General features: G+C 41.7%; 3 protein-coding genes across 5 annotated transcripts; 2 read left to right on the plus strand and 1 right to left on the minus strand.

Annotated features, from left to right (window-relative positions):
* The first annotated feature begins 39 nt into the window (after positions 1 to 39).
* On the plus strand, positions 40 to 7,081 carry LOC6534150 (Y+L amino acid transporter 2). 3 transcript variants are annotated; one of them, XM_002094798.4, is made up of 5 exons: positions 40 to 78; positions 2,857 to 3,504; positions 5,203 to 5,421; positions 5,480 to 6,075; positions 6,245 to 7,081. In XM_002094798.4, the coding sequence occupies exons 2-5, from the start codon at positions 3,201 to 3,203 to the stop codon at positions 6,629 to 6,631; spliced, it is 1,506 nt and encodes a 501-aa protein (XP_002094834.1). In that variant the 5' UTR covers positions 40 to 78; positions 2,857 to 3,200; the 3' UTR covers positions 6,632 to 7,081. The 3 variants fall into 3 exon arrangements, with proteins under 3 accessions (XP_002094834.1, XP_039229758.1, XP_039229757.1); XM_039373824.2 differs by having other exon boundaries at positions 54 to 154; XM_039373823.2 differs by lacking the exon at positions 40 to 78 and adding an exon at positions 175 to 293.
* A 698-nt stretch (positions 7,082 to 7,779) lies between these two features.
* On the plus strand, positions 7,780 to 13,706 carry LOC6534151 (zinc transporter foi). Its single transcript, XM_002094799.3, has 4 exons — positions 7,780 to 8,134; positions 10,189 to 10,471; positions 11,786 to 12,082; positions 12,139 to 13,706. The coding sequence occupies exons 1-4, from the start codon at positions 7,991 to 7,993 to the stop codon at positions 13,128 to 13,130; spliced, it is 1,716 nt and encodes a 571-aa protein (XP_002094835.1). The 5' UTR covers positions 7,780 to 7,990; the 3' UTR covers positions 13,131 to 13,706.
* Positions 13,616 to 15,281, minus strand: LOC6534152 (39S ribosomal protein L39, mitochondrial). Its single transcript, XM_002094800.3, has 5 exons — positions 15,125 to 15,281; positions 14,571 to 14,895; positions 14,406 to 14,506; positions 13,820 to 14,262; positions 13,616 to 13,757 (listed from the first exon to the last, which is right to left on the minus strand). The coding sequence occupies exons 1-5, from the start codon at positions 15,195 to 15,197 to the stop codon at positions 13,698 to 13,700; spliced, it is 1,002 nt and encodes a 333-aa protein (XP_002094836.1). The 5' UTR covers positions 15,198 to 15,281; the 3' UTR covers positions 13,616 to 13,697.
* Positions 15,282 to 15,502: the final 221 nt, after the last annotated feature.

A 15,502-nucleotide genomic window follows, 5' to 3' on the forward strand; every position in this document is an offset into this window, starting at 1 on the left:
GCGACCCGCGGATGGAATTCTCGACTCAGTCTGCATCGGGTTATCAGTGCGAATGGGTAACGGTTCTCCCCCAAACGGGTAAAAAATAATGTTGAAACGGGTTAAAGCGTAGTCTCCTGGTTATTCAAATTGCGTGGAAATATTTAAAATAAAAGTATATAAAGCGCTGCGAGTGAATACTATAACTACATCAAATTTAATAAGGCAAATGCACTAAGATCCGCAGCTATAAATAAAACTTACAATGTTCGTTCGCAAGTTTGAGTACATTTATATTACCCTGTGAATGAATGGTAATCACGAAAACTCATGACTCGTGGCATTATATGATGAAGCCTCACCGAAACATTAACGAAAATTGCATATGGAAGTGATCCATCACATTTTTCTTTTTCAAAACATACATTATGTGTGGCGCGGGCGAGTTAAAAAATAACAAGAAAGAAAGGGTTAATTTCGAGTTCCAAAGCTGGAATACCCTACAATAACTTGGACAAGAAAGCAATAAAAATGAGCATATCCTATTTATTAAAATAAAATAATTTCGTATAAAGTCTTACATCAATTAATAATATTTTTAATTCTTAAAATAAAAGTAAATGGGGAAAAACTCCTTATTTAAAACCAATGAAAAGATATTCTCCGTCTGAATTAACTTAAAAATCTGATGAAATAATATAAAATGATTAAGTAATGTGAAATATTTATTTCCATATCCTTAATAATGTACCAAACATGAGCTAAAAGCTACAATACCCTAAAGAACTGTATAAAAGCTGATATCCCGCAGCTACGAGGCGACAATAAAAGTCACACGAAATCACAGTTAATCAACCACAAGCGGGAGCCCGAACTGATCCACCGTATCCACCGAGTCCACTGTAATTGTGGCTGTGGCGACACCACCACACCGGCGACAAAAAAAAAAAAAAACATCCAGCGCCCTGTGTGCCTCTTTTACAATTAGATTACCGGAGGAGCTGCGAGCTCCACGGACCCAAAATGATCCGATCCCGCGGGCTGAGCCACTAAAATGTGTGGAGGCGCTACACTTGTTTTGTTTATTATTTGTAGTACTTTTTATGGCGGTCGCGAGGGAGGCAAAGATGGGCAGCTAATCCATATAGCCAGTCGGGCGGGCACTAAAGGTTCACGATTCACACAATTGAATTATCACAGTTTGAAATGTCAAATGCACGCGCCTGGCGATGATCCCCTCCTCCCCTGATCCTCCGTTCCCCTCATGAAACTACACTTTGTGTCAATCCGCTCAAGTGTTTAACAAAAGTCGCTCGGTTCGCATTAATGAGTATTTTAGCGCATAAAAGACCACCGAATCCATTGGAGTAGTTGTCGTCAAATGAGCAACAAAAGAAGCCTTATATTTAATGGGGTCTTCATTGGGTAATCACTAGCTTATCCGTAACTCTCTTCAGTTGCGGTTAGCTCATAAATCCGCAGACATACGGCTGTAAAATTAATTGATATTTGATTTACTGATATGCCGTGGCACATAGGAAAGGTATTAGATTAACTGGGCGCGATGTTGGGGCTTCTTATCAACGACTTCCTCAGTTTCGAAGTTTGAATTTTACCGGAAATCGGCACGCACTTAGTAGTCATTGCCTTAGGTATATTACACGGAAATAAATAATACTAAGTACTTTATTAACCCAAAATATATGTTTTTGGCACTGAATAGGGATTTTAAAATATACAATTTTTATTTTATTTTTAAGATCTGTAAATCACAGTGAAACTTGGTTAGCTAGAATAACCCCTCTACCAGAAAAGGTGGAGCTTCACAGATCTGGATCTACAGTATTGCTTTAAAGACTATTTACATTCCAATACAAGTTTGGACTTACAGAGATTTTGAATTGGAAGTTTGGCTAACGTTTTAACATGTTTTGACTTCTTTGCATACAAACAAATATTTGAAACCATCTTATAATGAACAAATATTTGCATAGTTTTCAATCTATAAAATGTATAGCATTTTGAAGTAGTTTATGGGCATCTTTGTAACAACTTAACCGTCTATTCCGTGTTAATACCATGTGACGTTCAACCTTGTTACAATTGTTGTGCACACAAATAGTTTGTGGCAAGTTTCACTTGCAGTATGTGTAATGTCCCACCGTTAAATCAGCTGCAATTACAGGCCTAAACGGATCATTGAGCTAACGTCGCTTGGCACATGGCATACCCAGTATTAGGAAAAGAGACAACAAAGTGGCTAAATGCTTGCGACAAATAGCAGCAAATAGCACACATTTGAGACCAACCTAAGGGTCAATGACTATGGAGAAAGATAAGCCAATTTAAGAGAGTTTCTCTTAGGCGAGCGCACGTGCTTTATTTTTGGCACACAGCTCGCAAGCAAAAACTTCTCAAACTTCTTTGGTTTGGCTAGCGAAATGTTTGAGGCGTCTTGCATCATGCGTTTGGCCGCATGTTCCGGTGGAAAGTGTGTTGTGTGTGCCGCTCCTCTTGCAGGTAACAGGTAAGATGTTTATGGCCCAAAAGAGCGCGAGAGAGCAGCTGCCTCTGCTGTTTCGCCTTAACTACTACCTACTGTAAATGGAAGAATAAAAGCAGGCAAATGCAAAGCCCAAGTTGAGCGAGGAGCGACAGTCGTTTGCTCATAAAGGGGGGTAAATTCGTATTCCAAACTTAGTTTGAACTCAGAGCGCGACGCGAGCAGTGCGTTCCGTCCGATATTCTGTGGGATCTTCCGGTTTTTCGCCTTTTTTCGGTTTCCTAAATAATACCACCCATCTCATCTGGAGATGAACATGATGGAACCACGTGTGTTATAACCCCTTATCGCCTTTGAATTCTACACATATATAGAGTCCGTGACAAATGTGTGTGCTTGTGTACTGAAGCGCACATGAAAATAAGTGAAGTGCCGAACAAAACAGAACTGAAATCGAAAACACACCGGGAACAAATGAAAACCATGTGGACTCAAACGAACTGAACTGCGGTATTTGAAGCTCCACGCTGGCACACAGAGTGTGCTGATAAAAGAAAACTGAGAAAACTACAAGAAAATCCCGATAAAAGCAATGGACTCGTGTACATAACAACGGCCAGCCACAGTAAAAATCGCAAAAGTTACCCCATAACAGCATAAATTCAAAAGGTATTCGAAGAACCACCCATAAAAACCGCCGCACATCGCTCGACAAAAAATGGCGCGAGTTCAGGCCAGCGACTCGCTGATTCCCCGCCAGGTGTTCGAAGTTCCTCCGGCGGAACCCAACAACTCCACGGCAACGGCGGACAGCGGCAGCCAGGGATCCGGAGTGAAACTAAAGAAGCAGATCGGTCTCCTCGATGGAGTGGCCATTATCGTCGGCGTGATTGTCGGCTCCGGCATCTTCGTGAGTCCCAAGGGCGTGCTGAGATTCTCCGGCTCCATTGGACAATCCCTCATCGTTTGGGTCCTCAGCGGAGTGCTCAGCATGGTGGGCGCTCTATGCTACGCGGAATTGGGTGAGTAATGCTCCAAGTATGGGGTTATGGGTATGGATTTTTGTTTTTTGGGTTTTCCGATAATGAGCCCACGCCCATTCAAACAATGTTCTGCGGAGCTGGCAGTTATTGCTTCCCGCTGATGACAGCAATCCGTGGGTCAACATATGGCTGGTGTGTATGTGGCGGAGTGGGGGAGTTGTTTACATAGGTGTCAGACAAGCACCTGTAGCAAGCACAGCAGAAAATTAAGAGAAACTGGAACAAGAATGCCTAAGTCAGTAAGTCGGCCAAAGAGGTTAAGGCTAGAGTTAATCTTCATATGTAGCCAGCACTAGTGCTGCACGGAGAATTATAAAATTCCAAGATTGCGATCTGCGTTTAGTTTCTGATAAAGAATTCTTTTTTAAACTAAACAGTAAAATAAAAGTTCAAGCGACATGTGGTACTTAAAGTTCTATAAATAAACAGCACTCACTCACTTTTTGTAAAGAAAGAACAGGAAAAATCAGCTTATTTCCAATTAAAATTGGCCCAGATTCAAAGAGACAGAAGCGGAACATCACTGTGACCCTTGAGTCGAACTGAGAATCTTTTCAGATTAACTACTCCAACCAATTACCATGGAGACACATTTAAGGCATGGAATTAGCTCGTTTCCATTGAAAATGCCTCCCCAAGTGGCACACACACAAAATCAGTTCCAGTTCCCCAGCAAAATGATGAATTAGAATTGATAATGAGGCAGACAAATCATTCAATTATCTACTAATTAGCAGGCGAGCATCTTAATAAAACTGAAGGATGCTTCAAAACTAGGAGTAAATGTGTTTATATTGTTGGAAGTACAGCGAGTGTTCTTTGATTCATCACAGAAAAGAAAAGACTTACCCAAATCCAAATTTTCAACCCCTTCATTGAAATGTGAGCAAAAGCATAAATTTACCTTTTCAAGATCTCAAATCGAAGAATAAGATCTTAAATTATGCTCTCTTTAAGTCCCTGATCCCCAGCCAAACTTAAGAGAAGCGAGAATAAGTCTTATCGCCTTTGCTCTTCTTTTACGTCATCTTTTTTAGGGGCCTTTGTAATCTTTATTAAACGCGTTTTTTTAACAATAACCCAGTCAGACACTCATAACTATACGTTTTCGGCAGACACAAATTAGCATAATTTTTGGAGTTTGCCTTGCAAAGTATCAATTCAAGTTCAATAAGTTTGATCTGAACAGATCAAAGCATCTACATGTTTATAGATAGGTTAGAAAATCAAATACTTGAGCTTTTATCTTTTCATCTTTTCCTGTCAAACATGTTTATAAGATATTTAACATTCTTAACTAATACACAAAGCTTATAAGATTGTTATTTACTGAAAACATAAAGCAATTCCGTAGTTAACGTGCGAATATAGCTGTCTGTCCAAAATACAATTAGCACCAATTACTAGGCTTAACAAATGGAAGAAATAAAATTGTTGGGTCTTTATGTAGTTAGCATATGCTATTAAAGGTGTCCCAAATGTTTTTTTATTGCTTGAACGGCCCTCGTTAGATAGGCAATTACCCTAAGAATTAGCAGAACTGTGTCATGCTTATCAGATTATCAGATTGTCAATATTTGCTCTCTATCAAGCTAATCCCTATTAAAACATTGTTCTTTTGTAAGCTACGCCGTAATAAACAAATTTTCCTCTTTAACAAATATGCTCACTTTTCAGGCACAATGATTCCCAAATCGGGGGGAGACTACGCCTACATAGGCACTGCATTTGGACCCCTGCCGGCGTTCCTCTATCTGTGGGTGGCCCTGCTGATCCTGGTGCCCACGGGCAATGCGATCACGGCACTGACTTTCGCCCAATATCTGCTAAAACCATTCTGGCCGTCCTGCGAAGCGCCCATCGAAGCGGTGCAGCTGCTGGCGGCTGCCATGATATGTAAGATCGTCTGATTGCTAATCGGTGTGTTGACTAATTGCTTGATCTTACACCCTAGGTGTGCTGACGCTTATCAATTGCTATAATGTGAAGTGGGTGACGCGTGTGACGGACATCTTCACGGGCACCAAGGTGGTGGCCCTCCTGGTGATCGTCGGCGCCGGAGTCTGGTGGCTGTTGAATGGAAACACGGAGCACTGGGATAATCCCTTCTCAGGCGGCCTACAGGATCCGGGATATATAGCACTGGCCTTCTACAGCGGCCTCTTCTCGTACTCCGGCTGGAACTACTTGAACTTCGTAACGGAGGAGCTCAAGGATCCGTACCGAAACCTTCCCAAGGCAATTTGCATCTCCATGCCGGTGGTCACGATCATCTACATGATCACGAACATTGCCTACTTTTCGGTACTCTCGCCAGACGAGATTCTATCGTCTGATGCCGTGGCTGTCACCTTCGGAGACAAGATGCTGGGCTATCTGTCCTGGATTATGCCCTTCGCAGTGGCCTGCTCCACTTTTGGATCATTGAATGGTGCGATCTTCGCCTCCTCGCGACTCTTCTTCGTCGGTGCGAGGAATGGTCATCTGCCGGCTGCCATTTCGCTGATTAACGTTAATTGCCTTACTCCTGTGCCTTCGCTGATATTCCTGGTGAGTTAGAGGCTTAACTTATTGTAAGAAATATACTGAATATTCCTAATGTGATCAGCAGACTAATAAAAGAAAATAAGTTCAGATCAAACTATTAATAGTAATCTTTTATAAGAATCCATTACATAATCATATTTATCTAATTATTGCGCTTTTAATCATTTTCCAGGGCGTGCTCACCTTGCTGCTACTGTTCATCAAGGACATCTATGTGCTGATCAACTACGTCAGCTACGTGGAGGCGTTGTTCACGCTAATCTCGGTATCCGGACTGCTGTGGATGCGCTACAAGCAGCCCAAGACGGAGCGACCCATCAAAGTCAGTTTGGCGCTGCCCATCATCTACCTGATCGTCTGCCTGTTCCTGGTGATCTCCTCCTGCACGCAGACGCCATATGTGGTGGGCATCGGGACGATCATCATACTGTCTGGCATTCCGGTCTACTATCTGACCATCCACAATCCGGTCAAGTGGCTGGCGGACACTTCGCAGGCGATCAACCTGTGGTGCTCCAAGTTCTTCATCTGTATGCCCAACCAGGAGAAGTTCGACTAGGATTGCAGGATTGCAGGACTCTACGACTTAGGGAAGAGAGTGCCTTTTGTGGATGTAATCGATCAACGCAACTATAGAAGGAAATATCTTGTAGTTAGGATAAGTCTCAATGTACCAATAAGATAGGTTAGCAACGCGAAATTGTAGAAACCTACGCACAACACTACAAAAGTGTTATTGTAAATAACTCAAATGCATTCTGCTCCAATTAATATTATGAATATTTGGTAGCCTCTACTTTTATTGTATATTTAAATCCCAAAAATGAGTTCCTCGTCAAAAGCAGAAATATGCCTGTTATACAAATTGCGAACCAATTTTTACATATTATACACGTAATTAGGAGCTTATTCAGTAAGTAATAATTATTATTGAAGCAACTTTTTGCGAAATGTAAAAATCGAATTTGTTTTGTATAAGAAAGTTAATAATAAACAATTAAAACTTAGATGGGTATTTTATCTTTTTACTTTTTCGGTTTGTCAGACAAATAATAATAAATATAAATCAGGTATTTTATTCCGTAATTAAAGGGATAATTACTTAAATCATTTTAAGTCTATGTATGCTATACATTTGATAAAGTCTCATAATCGACTACCATGGCACTTATAATATTGCTCAAATTTTTATGCTGCACTTTGGCAATGACTTTTTAAAATATTTTGATTTTCTAGTACTTATTTCTAATCCAGCGAGTTCTGGAAATCACTATTTAATGAAAAGCACCTCTGTAACGCCTTTTAGGTATGCAATCTTATTTTTAGTAGTTACAATCTAACAGATACTTTTTAGTTCGAGAGCACTTAAATATCTCTATCTCTGCTTGCTAGAATCTTTAAGCCAAATTCTTAAGATTATAAAAGGAAAGTGTTGTGACATTAATATTTGTAGTTTAAAAGATGAGCTCTAATATGAAATTAACCGATGTACCGGTCAACTGATTTTAGCCATTTTTGGCGCCCAGATTTGATGGGCCGGCGAAAGCTTTTCCGAAGCTCCATCCGAATGGCAGTTAAGTTTGTAGCGAGTGCGCAGAGCGATGAGCTGCCCCCCGCCCAGCAGGCGAAGGAGAGAGGGAGAAAGGAGAACGCGCCGGCGCTCGCCGAGCCGAAAGTCGTATAAAAACGTTGCGTGGGCGAAACTGTCATTTCAAAAGACCGTCGAACGGGATCGGTAGTTGGCCGCAGTGTTACGGATCGCACGCGTCTGTGAAAATTGTGAAAAGTCGAGAAAATCGCGGTGCAGCTGCGTGAAATGACAAGTGACGACCGACAAGCAGTAGATAGATAAGCGGGTTCAATAAAACGAAAAACGAGAATAGAAACTATCTGCCACCTGAGTGTTCAATCCATTACGATGGCCCAAAAGCAGGTGCTAGTCTTAACCCTAATTTGCCTGGGTTCGCTATTTTTGAAAACGGTGCCGGCTTCCACGGAATACAACAAGTACGTGGCGCAGATATTTCAAAAATACGGCAATGGCGGGACAATCAACTTTGAGGTAATAACCAATAAACCATCGAACTAGCCTTGTAAACACACACAAGAGAGTAATTTGAGCACAGGTAAACACAGGTAAACAAAGTCGGGCACGGACAAAGCTTTTGCGGTTAATGTTATGGCAAAAAATTAGTGAGTTTGTGTCTTCTTTTTTTGGCCTTTTTTTCATATTTGGGCCAGCAACAAAAACAATGTGCGGACATATTAGAGTTGATCAAATATTAAAGCATTGTGAAAGTGAAACAATTGTGTTCTGGCCAACTTGACAAGCGGGCAAACAAAACACTCTCAACGGCTATTATCGCATCACTCTTAAAAGGTTGTAATCTTTATATGAGGGTAGCAATTTTATAACACAGGTGGAGGGGCAGGGGGATGGTCAGGGGCAGGCAGGCACTTCGTCTGGCTTGGAACGTATGATAAAAAACGTACACTTTATTGCTGGCATTATCATAAATTTAATCAAAATCCAGACTAACGAACGGCAGCGCACTGTGAGATATATAGTACGAGACTTGAGCATCAACACGACTGTCGTGGCACCAACACCCACACCCACCCCCTATCCCCTGCCCCCTGGCACAACATCCTTCTTTATCCAAGTCGGAGATTAGGGGATATGCCCGATAAGACTGCTCCTCCTAATGGGCACAAGATGCGCGGCGCAGCTGACGAAACCCAAGATACCCCGTCGAATCAGCCGCATCTTTCGCAACGCGATCGCAATGCTTATGGACATGGACTCCAAACTTATAGTGCGATGCCGAGCAATCCGAGCCAATTGACATTACTCATGCGTTTGGGCTACGCAATACGCTGTGTCCATTTGAATGGCGCGCCGCTACTAAAATGTTTTTACTTTTTACGCACTCGGCATACTAACATTAAGGGTTGGATGCCCGATGGCCCCATGCCCACCCAACCGTCTCATATTCTATTATCATTCTAATATTCCAATTTGGATTACATGGCACACTTGGCACACAAACAAATCTTCGCTGAATGAAAGTAAAATCAGCCATTTGGTGGATGCCTGAGCTACATAATAATAAGTAGTTTGTTTGTGCCAGCGCGCGTGTGTCTAATGTTTGTTCATATGCAAATTCCGCCATCCTGATCTTGGGAATCTGGGCAATTCTTCGGAGCCACTCATCACTCGAATGACACACGCCCCAAACCCCGATCCCCAATCCTCCGATCTCCGGCGGCGACAGGTGGCTGTCGAGGCAATTAGATGGGGCTTCGTCTCCCCGGGGAATCTCCACCCACTTTGCCGACAGCAAAAATGCGACAGAATGGTGGAATAACAATAAGCAAATGAATTCAGATGTAAATATAATTGCCTGGCACGTTGACAAGTAAATCAAGTAATTATCTGTGATAGATCGGAGCCAAAGTATTGGCTCTGACAAATTAGCAGAAAGTTGCAAGTGCAAATAGTGGGAAATGGTGGGATTTTGTGGAGAGCTACTGTGAAAAATGTGCAGCAGGTTAAGGTTTGTTTTTAATAAAGATTTCAGGACGGTCGCTGTAAACAAAACAGCTGGCAGTTGTTTTGTTTCATATTCTCTAGCTATTTCGAGATTAATTGTTGTTTTAAATGGGTTTTACAACTTCAAGGTTGCAATTATTGTTGAAATATGCATAGTTTAGGAAATTCATAACTATCCAAAACGATATTAAATCATTAAACTATATAAGTATTTGTACATATGTAAATATGTCTTTTTATCTTTGCAAAAGTTCTTTCAATGCTTTTTTTTTCAATTCCTTACTTATCTTTAAAAGAAATTAGTTTAAATACAATAATTCAAACATAATGCTATCTATTCTTATCATTAGATAGTTTGCTTATAATTTGCGCCTTCCTTAAACTTGTGTGTATAAAAGCTGTTAGTCTTGAGTAAACCACTTTGGTTTTGTATCTATCTTTGAAAACTGTAAGATACGTATGTAGAAAAGGATGTTTTATAAGATAAGATATATTTCTTAGATCCCTAATTAAACCTTGTTAATTATCGTCCATTTTAATAGTTATTTAAATATTTTTTTTAGGGTCTTGAGCATTTGATGTTCAGCCTGAACCTGGGTCAAATCCAATTCGATCCCTCGCACACGATCGATCAGCATCGACCTCAGGGATACTCCAACCAAAGAACACGTGGCTCCAATGTCACTTATTACTTTGAGCCAACACAAGTCAATACCACCGATGAGGAGGCTTTGGAGGTGCAAATCTCTCCACCTGGCAATCGCTCAAAGGCGGAGTCGGAGGCCGAGGTTCCTGAATTCCTGGAAATGCATGATCCCAAGCACCGCCATCCGAGGGAGAGTTCAGGTGGGTGGCGTTGTTTATACATAGTTGAGTAAAGATTTGCACCTGTCTTATCTTGATGGCCGGAGAATCCGCACTTCTCTTCCATCCTTATTACTGTGTTTGCCCACCATCAGCTATGTATGTCTGATAATGCCTGAGCTTCGCTAGGACAGACAACATGGTCATAAATGAAGTGAAGTTTTTGTTTAACACTTAGCCCGGTTGTCCAGTATCCACAAAGGCCTAGAAATTCTAAGGAATTCTCGGATTAAAGCTCACTTGAGCTGGCCATTAACAACAGCAAACATGATAAAACACCAACCACCTGTGGCACAATACAAATTGAGTACGCCAGAATGTCGCATTCGCATCAGAATGGAAGTATAAATAGATGAAGCCGGCCCTCGACTCGGCTCAACTCGACCCGACTCTTTCCATCAATTGGCCGATTTCCAAGTGCAAGGCGACCGGCGACTGCGGTCGGTCTATCATCAATTCAATTATGCCATCCCATCCTCCCATCTCATTTGGTTGATAGGAAGTTCCGTCTGTGATCGTGGCCTTGTCGCATAAATTATCATTACCATGCACGTATACTACACGTAGCTAGTATCAGATGCGTATTCTTTCGCCTTTTGGGCCGTAAATGTAGCCGTAAATCAGCAGGTAGGAAAGATCATTGTCAGCAGGCGACGAAAACAGGGCGATAACACGATAAACGGACGCATTATGGATGCGGAAATCCAAAACAAAACAACAATTGAAACAGATTCAGATACAAATACAGATACAAATACAGAAACAAAACGAGAAACAAACAGGCCTCAATCGGTTCGCTTGTTATTTATTTTTCTTGACTGAGCCTTACGGTTAATTGAAGTGCACACAATCATTACAAGGCTGTCCCATATAAAGTTAACACTAAACAACCGACTGGATTAATGACAAGTTCGCACTTGCGAATTGGATAACATTTAAGTTATAAAAGGGCAAGCTGCCGGGATCGAAGAAATGTAACTGCTATTTCCACAGAATAGTAGCGACAAAGCTTGGAAAAAGAAAATTTCCCATACCTAACATTATAAACAAAGTGCTTAAAAGGTTGAAATTAAAACAAACAGGTGCTGCCCAGAACGTGAACCAAGCTATAGAACAATGCATAACGTACAGTTTATATTTCAAACTGCACAATCAGAAGTAAATAACATGAATTACTAATTGCGTCATTTGAAGCTTAACGAAGTACTAAGATGTTGACCCACTAGTCCTTTATTTTAAAACAAGGAATATTTCCTCTGGTTTTTACAATATCATTACTTTTTTGCTAATTTCCAGAACCTGTTGCAGCTTGCTTATCGCCCAAGTCGTTGCTTTCCCTCATCGTAAACCACAACGATCTCCACAAAAACATTGCCTACCGCAAATTGCTCATTAAGAATGACGCTAGTGCAACTGATGCCATCCACAATTCTGAAGAGGAATACAACGAATTCATCAACTCGGTGCGGATCACTCCGCGAGCTTTTATGAAACTCTGCCCAGCTCTATTAGCCCAAATCGATAATGGAGTGTGCAAGCAACCAGCTGCTCGATCGGAAAACCTTAACAATAAGAACCAGAAGATATGGTACGGTAGGTATCTCTAATTATACTTTGCTTTACAAGATAACTTACCTATATCCATATAGCTTGGATCTATGCCAGCATCACCATGTTTATACTCTCCGCTTGCGGTTTGCTGGGAATTCTTCTGGTTCCTCTGATGAAGTCAGCTGCCTACCAGGAAATCCTCAAGTTCCTGGTCTCTATCGCTGTGGGCACTTTGGCTGGCGATGCCCTCATGCACTTGCTGCCACATGCTCTTTTCAAGGAGGAAAAGCACGAGGAGGAAGTCACTGGCATTAATCCCTTGGAATCAGATCACAAGCATAGCAATGAGGCGGCTCTGCTATGTGGTTGTACTTTCCTGGCGGCGCTATTCATGTATATGCTGGAGAACCTGATACCGCTTCTCAAGGGAGGTAAGCCAGGTGGCCATGGACATAGCCATGGACATGGTCACAGCCACAGTCACGGACATATGGAGAAGCCCGCTGCCAAGGATGCTGTTGAACTCCCCCTTCCGCGAGAACTCAATGTGATGCTGCAGGAGGCCAAGCTGGACGAGAAGACCCCTGATCGACCGCTCACTCCAGTAGCCTTCATGGTAATCATCGGAGATGGCTTGCACAATCTGACCGACGGTTTGGCCATAGGTGCAGCCTTTGCAAGTGATCCGGTCACTGGATTTGCTACAGCCTTTGCCGTTCTCTGCCATGAGTTGCCACACGAACTAGGCGACTTCGCACTGTTGCTCCAAACAGGTGTCTCCATGCGAAGAGCCATCTATATGAACATTGTTAGCTCAGTTCTCAGCTTTGTGGGCATGTCCGTGGGTCTGTTTATCGCGGGAATTGGAGATGGCATGACCCAATGGATTTATGCAGCCACCGCTGGTTCCTTCCTTTATATTGCCTTTGCCGATCTGGTGCCCACAATGAGTGTGGCCCACAATCCGGAGATGGCCAAAGATCCAAAGGGTATAATAATACAAATTGTTGGTATCCTTCTGGGTGGACTGATAATGCTAGCTATTGCCCTAAACGAACACGATTTAGAGGGTCTGTTCAAGAGCTTTTAAGGAATAGCTCTGAATCTCAAACAGCTATGTTGATTTTGTTTTCTTATTGTAGATGTATATATTGTATATGTTTTGTGTGGAATCTCTGATTCTCTTGCTTCATTAAGCATGCCTTATATGTTAGAGATGAAATCGTTACCAAATGTTAGTCTGTGGTCAGCTTTACGTGTGTATTTACACATGATTTAAACAGCACCTTCCTTAATTGTAGAAGCTTAAAATTTATAATATAAATGCTTTTAAAGAGACAGTTGTAATAATAGAACTGGTGTGTGAGCAAATTAAATAAGTCCTAGCACTGGCAATTAAAAGGATATAAAATCATTAAATCCATACACAAAATAAGACCAAAAGTGTTCCGCAATTTAAATTCTGTTTTATGGATGCTAAATTTATTTGTCTTTAATTATACGAGCTATCCAAAGTTTCATTCCATACGATAATTTAGCTAGTAAGTAAAATGGTCAAATCTTTTTAAAGACGAGTTTTTCTTGTAACAAATTAGGACGCTCTTTAATGATTTACCTTTAAACACTTATAGTATAGTTTTAAATATTAAAGAACGTTTTAAGATAATTGCAGTTGTTGTTGTTCCTCAAATGGTTCATTGGGCAGGCGTGCGGGGCTCTAAAATGTGTTTTAAATCTGTGACACAGTTCTGTACCAAAAAAACGGCGGGGTATACTCACGGCTTTCTTGGAACGCTCCTCCAATACACCAAATGCAACATGATTCAGCTGGAAGCCAGTCGGCAGTGCAACGCCCTGAATGCGATAGAAAGCACCAGCGGGACCTTCCTCCGCAACTTTGTGGGCAGCCGAGATGACGCACTTGCCTAGAAAGCTGGTAGAGGCCACCATTGGACCGCGTGAGATGTCGATGTGATCACCCAGGCGATATAAGGTGACCCTTCCATTGGTCTGCTGCGCAATACTGGGCAACTGTTCGCTCTTATACTTGGAATCCTTGAACATCTCCTGGGCCAAATCCTGTTGGACGTCCAAACGCTCGATGCGCAGATCCTGAGCAGCCAGTTTTACCATCTCTGCCGAAATGGCGCGCCTATCTTCCTTTTTCGGCTCCCAGTTCTGGGTTTGCAGCACAATGTCGTGTACAAAGCTACCGGATTTGACTGTAATATGTAATAAACAAGTTTTTTAATAGGATGACGCTAAAAGTATTAGTAGTTAAATTATTCGTATTCGTTAAAGTGGGAAACCTGTTCAGAAGGTTCGAACTATTCTCCATAAAATTTCAGAAAATAATTCTGCTTACTGTTGGGTCCAGGAAAGCTGTGGAGCTGAAGATTGGCCTCAGGCTTAAAAGCGCGGTTCAAGGCGGCTCCCAACATAAAGCTGCAAGTGCGCCAGAACGCTCTAAAAGTAAACAATTTAGGTAAGTTTAATACGTATGCCAAAATATATGCAGTATAACACTCACTTGTTGACCACATGTGGCTCGGAGACATGGAAGTTGAGCAGCTGCAGAGTGCAGGATTCCTGCAAAGGTCTGTGCATATCCCAGGGTACACTGCCGTCGATCAAGGCAAGTGCCGATCGCTTACAGTGCCCCTCACTCAGATGCTGGGCGCAATTAAAGGGCGTTGAGATGTTGCTGTTCATCACCAGAGTGACATCCTCGGGAAGTCCCAGGTACCGCACCTCGATCTTATCGATTCGACCAACGGCATCCCGTTGACGGCGCTGCTCCTGGTTGAATAGGTCATTCCGTTTGGCTATCGATGCCGAACTGCCGCTGAAATTGGCTGTAATGACATAATATAATGATAATAAATAAGTAAACCTTATTTCATTTTGTAAACCCCTGGAAAATACCGGGATCCGTATTAACTTTTAGCGATTTTTCCGCCAGATACCAACGAGCATGCCATCACTGGCCGAGGAGCTCCGCTAAACGTGAATGACCACCGGCATTATGTAAACAACTTCCTCGATCTTTGATCAATAAAAGGGCTTGTAATTAGTGTTACTTACCCTTAGTTCTGTATTGTTGCAGCTGCCGAAGGGCGCACCAACTTGTTTTATGTAATTTTGTGGCCGCAGACATGGTAAATTACCAAAATACTTTCCAGGGATGCAATCCACAAATGTGATGGTACTTTGCCAAGGCGAACAGAAGGAAATCAGTATATCGATATTTTTCGAATATGATTATTCGCTTGCAAAATATAAGGGGCTTTCCTATGCACTTGTTGCATGTAAAAGGCGTAGTGTAATTCACAACATTACAATGTGGTATGTAAATCACTGAACGTTTAAGATGTGGTATAATTTATTACATAGGTTACAGTAAAAAACTTATAAATTTAATATTTTTTCATTAATACTATCGCTAATCAAGACCATCAGTAT

This window comes from Drosophila yakuba, chromosome 3L (genome assembly GCF_016746365.2).
Source record: "Drosophila yakuba strain Tai18E2 chromosome 3L, Prin_Dyak_Tai18E2_2.1, whole genome shotgun sequence".
Classification (NCBI taxonomy): Eukaryota; Metazoa; Arthropoda; class Insecta; order Diptera; family Drosophilidae; genus Drosophila; species Drosophila yakuba.

Bases quoted from the DNA above. Each gene is read 5' to 3' on its own strand.
- LOC6534150 (XM_002094798.4), top strand. From the start codon at position 3,201: ATGGCGCGAGTTCAGGCCAGCGACTCGCTGATTCCCCGCCAGGTGTTC. The intron at 3,505-5,202 runs GTGAGTAATGCT...CTCACTTTTCAG, and splicing joins TCTATGCTACGCGGAATTGG to GCACAATGATTCCCAAATCG. The intron at 5,422-5,479 runs GTAAGATCGTCT...CTTACACCCTAG, and splicing joins GCTGGCGGCTGCCATGATAT to GTGTGCTGACGCTTATCAAT.
- LOC6534151 (XM_002094799.3), top strand. From the start codon at position 7,991: ATGGCCCAAAAGCAGGTGCTAGTCTTAACCCTAATTTGCCTGGGTTCG. The intron at 8,135-10,188 runs GTAATAACCAAT...TATTTTTTTTAG, and splicing joins GCGGGACAATCAACTTTGAG to GGTCTTGAGCATTTGATGTT. The intron at 12,083-12,138 runs GTAGGTATCTCT...ATATCCATATAG, and splicing joins GAACCAGAAGATATGGTACG to CTTGGATCTATGCCAGCATC.
- LOC6534152 (XM_002094800.3), bottom strand. From the start codon at position 15,197: ATGTCTGCGGCCACAAAATTACATAAAACAAGTTGGTGCGCCCTTCGG. The intron at 14,507-14,570 runs GTGAGTGTTATA...GTTTACTTTTAG, and splicing joins GAGCCACATGTGGTCAACAA to AGCGTTCTGGCGCACTTGCA. The intron at 14,263-14,405 runs GTAAGCAGAATT...TACATATTACAG, and splicing joins CAGCTTTCCTGGACCCAACA to TCAAATCCGGTAGCTTTGTA.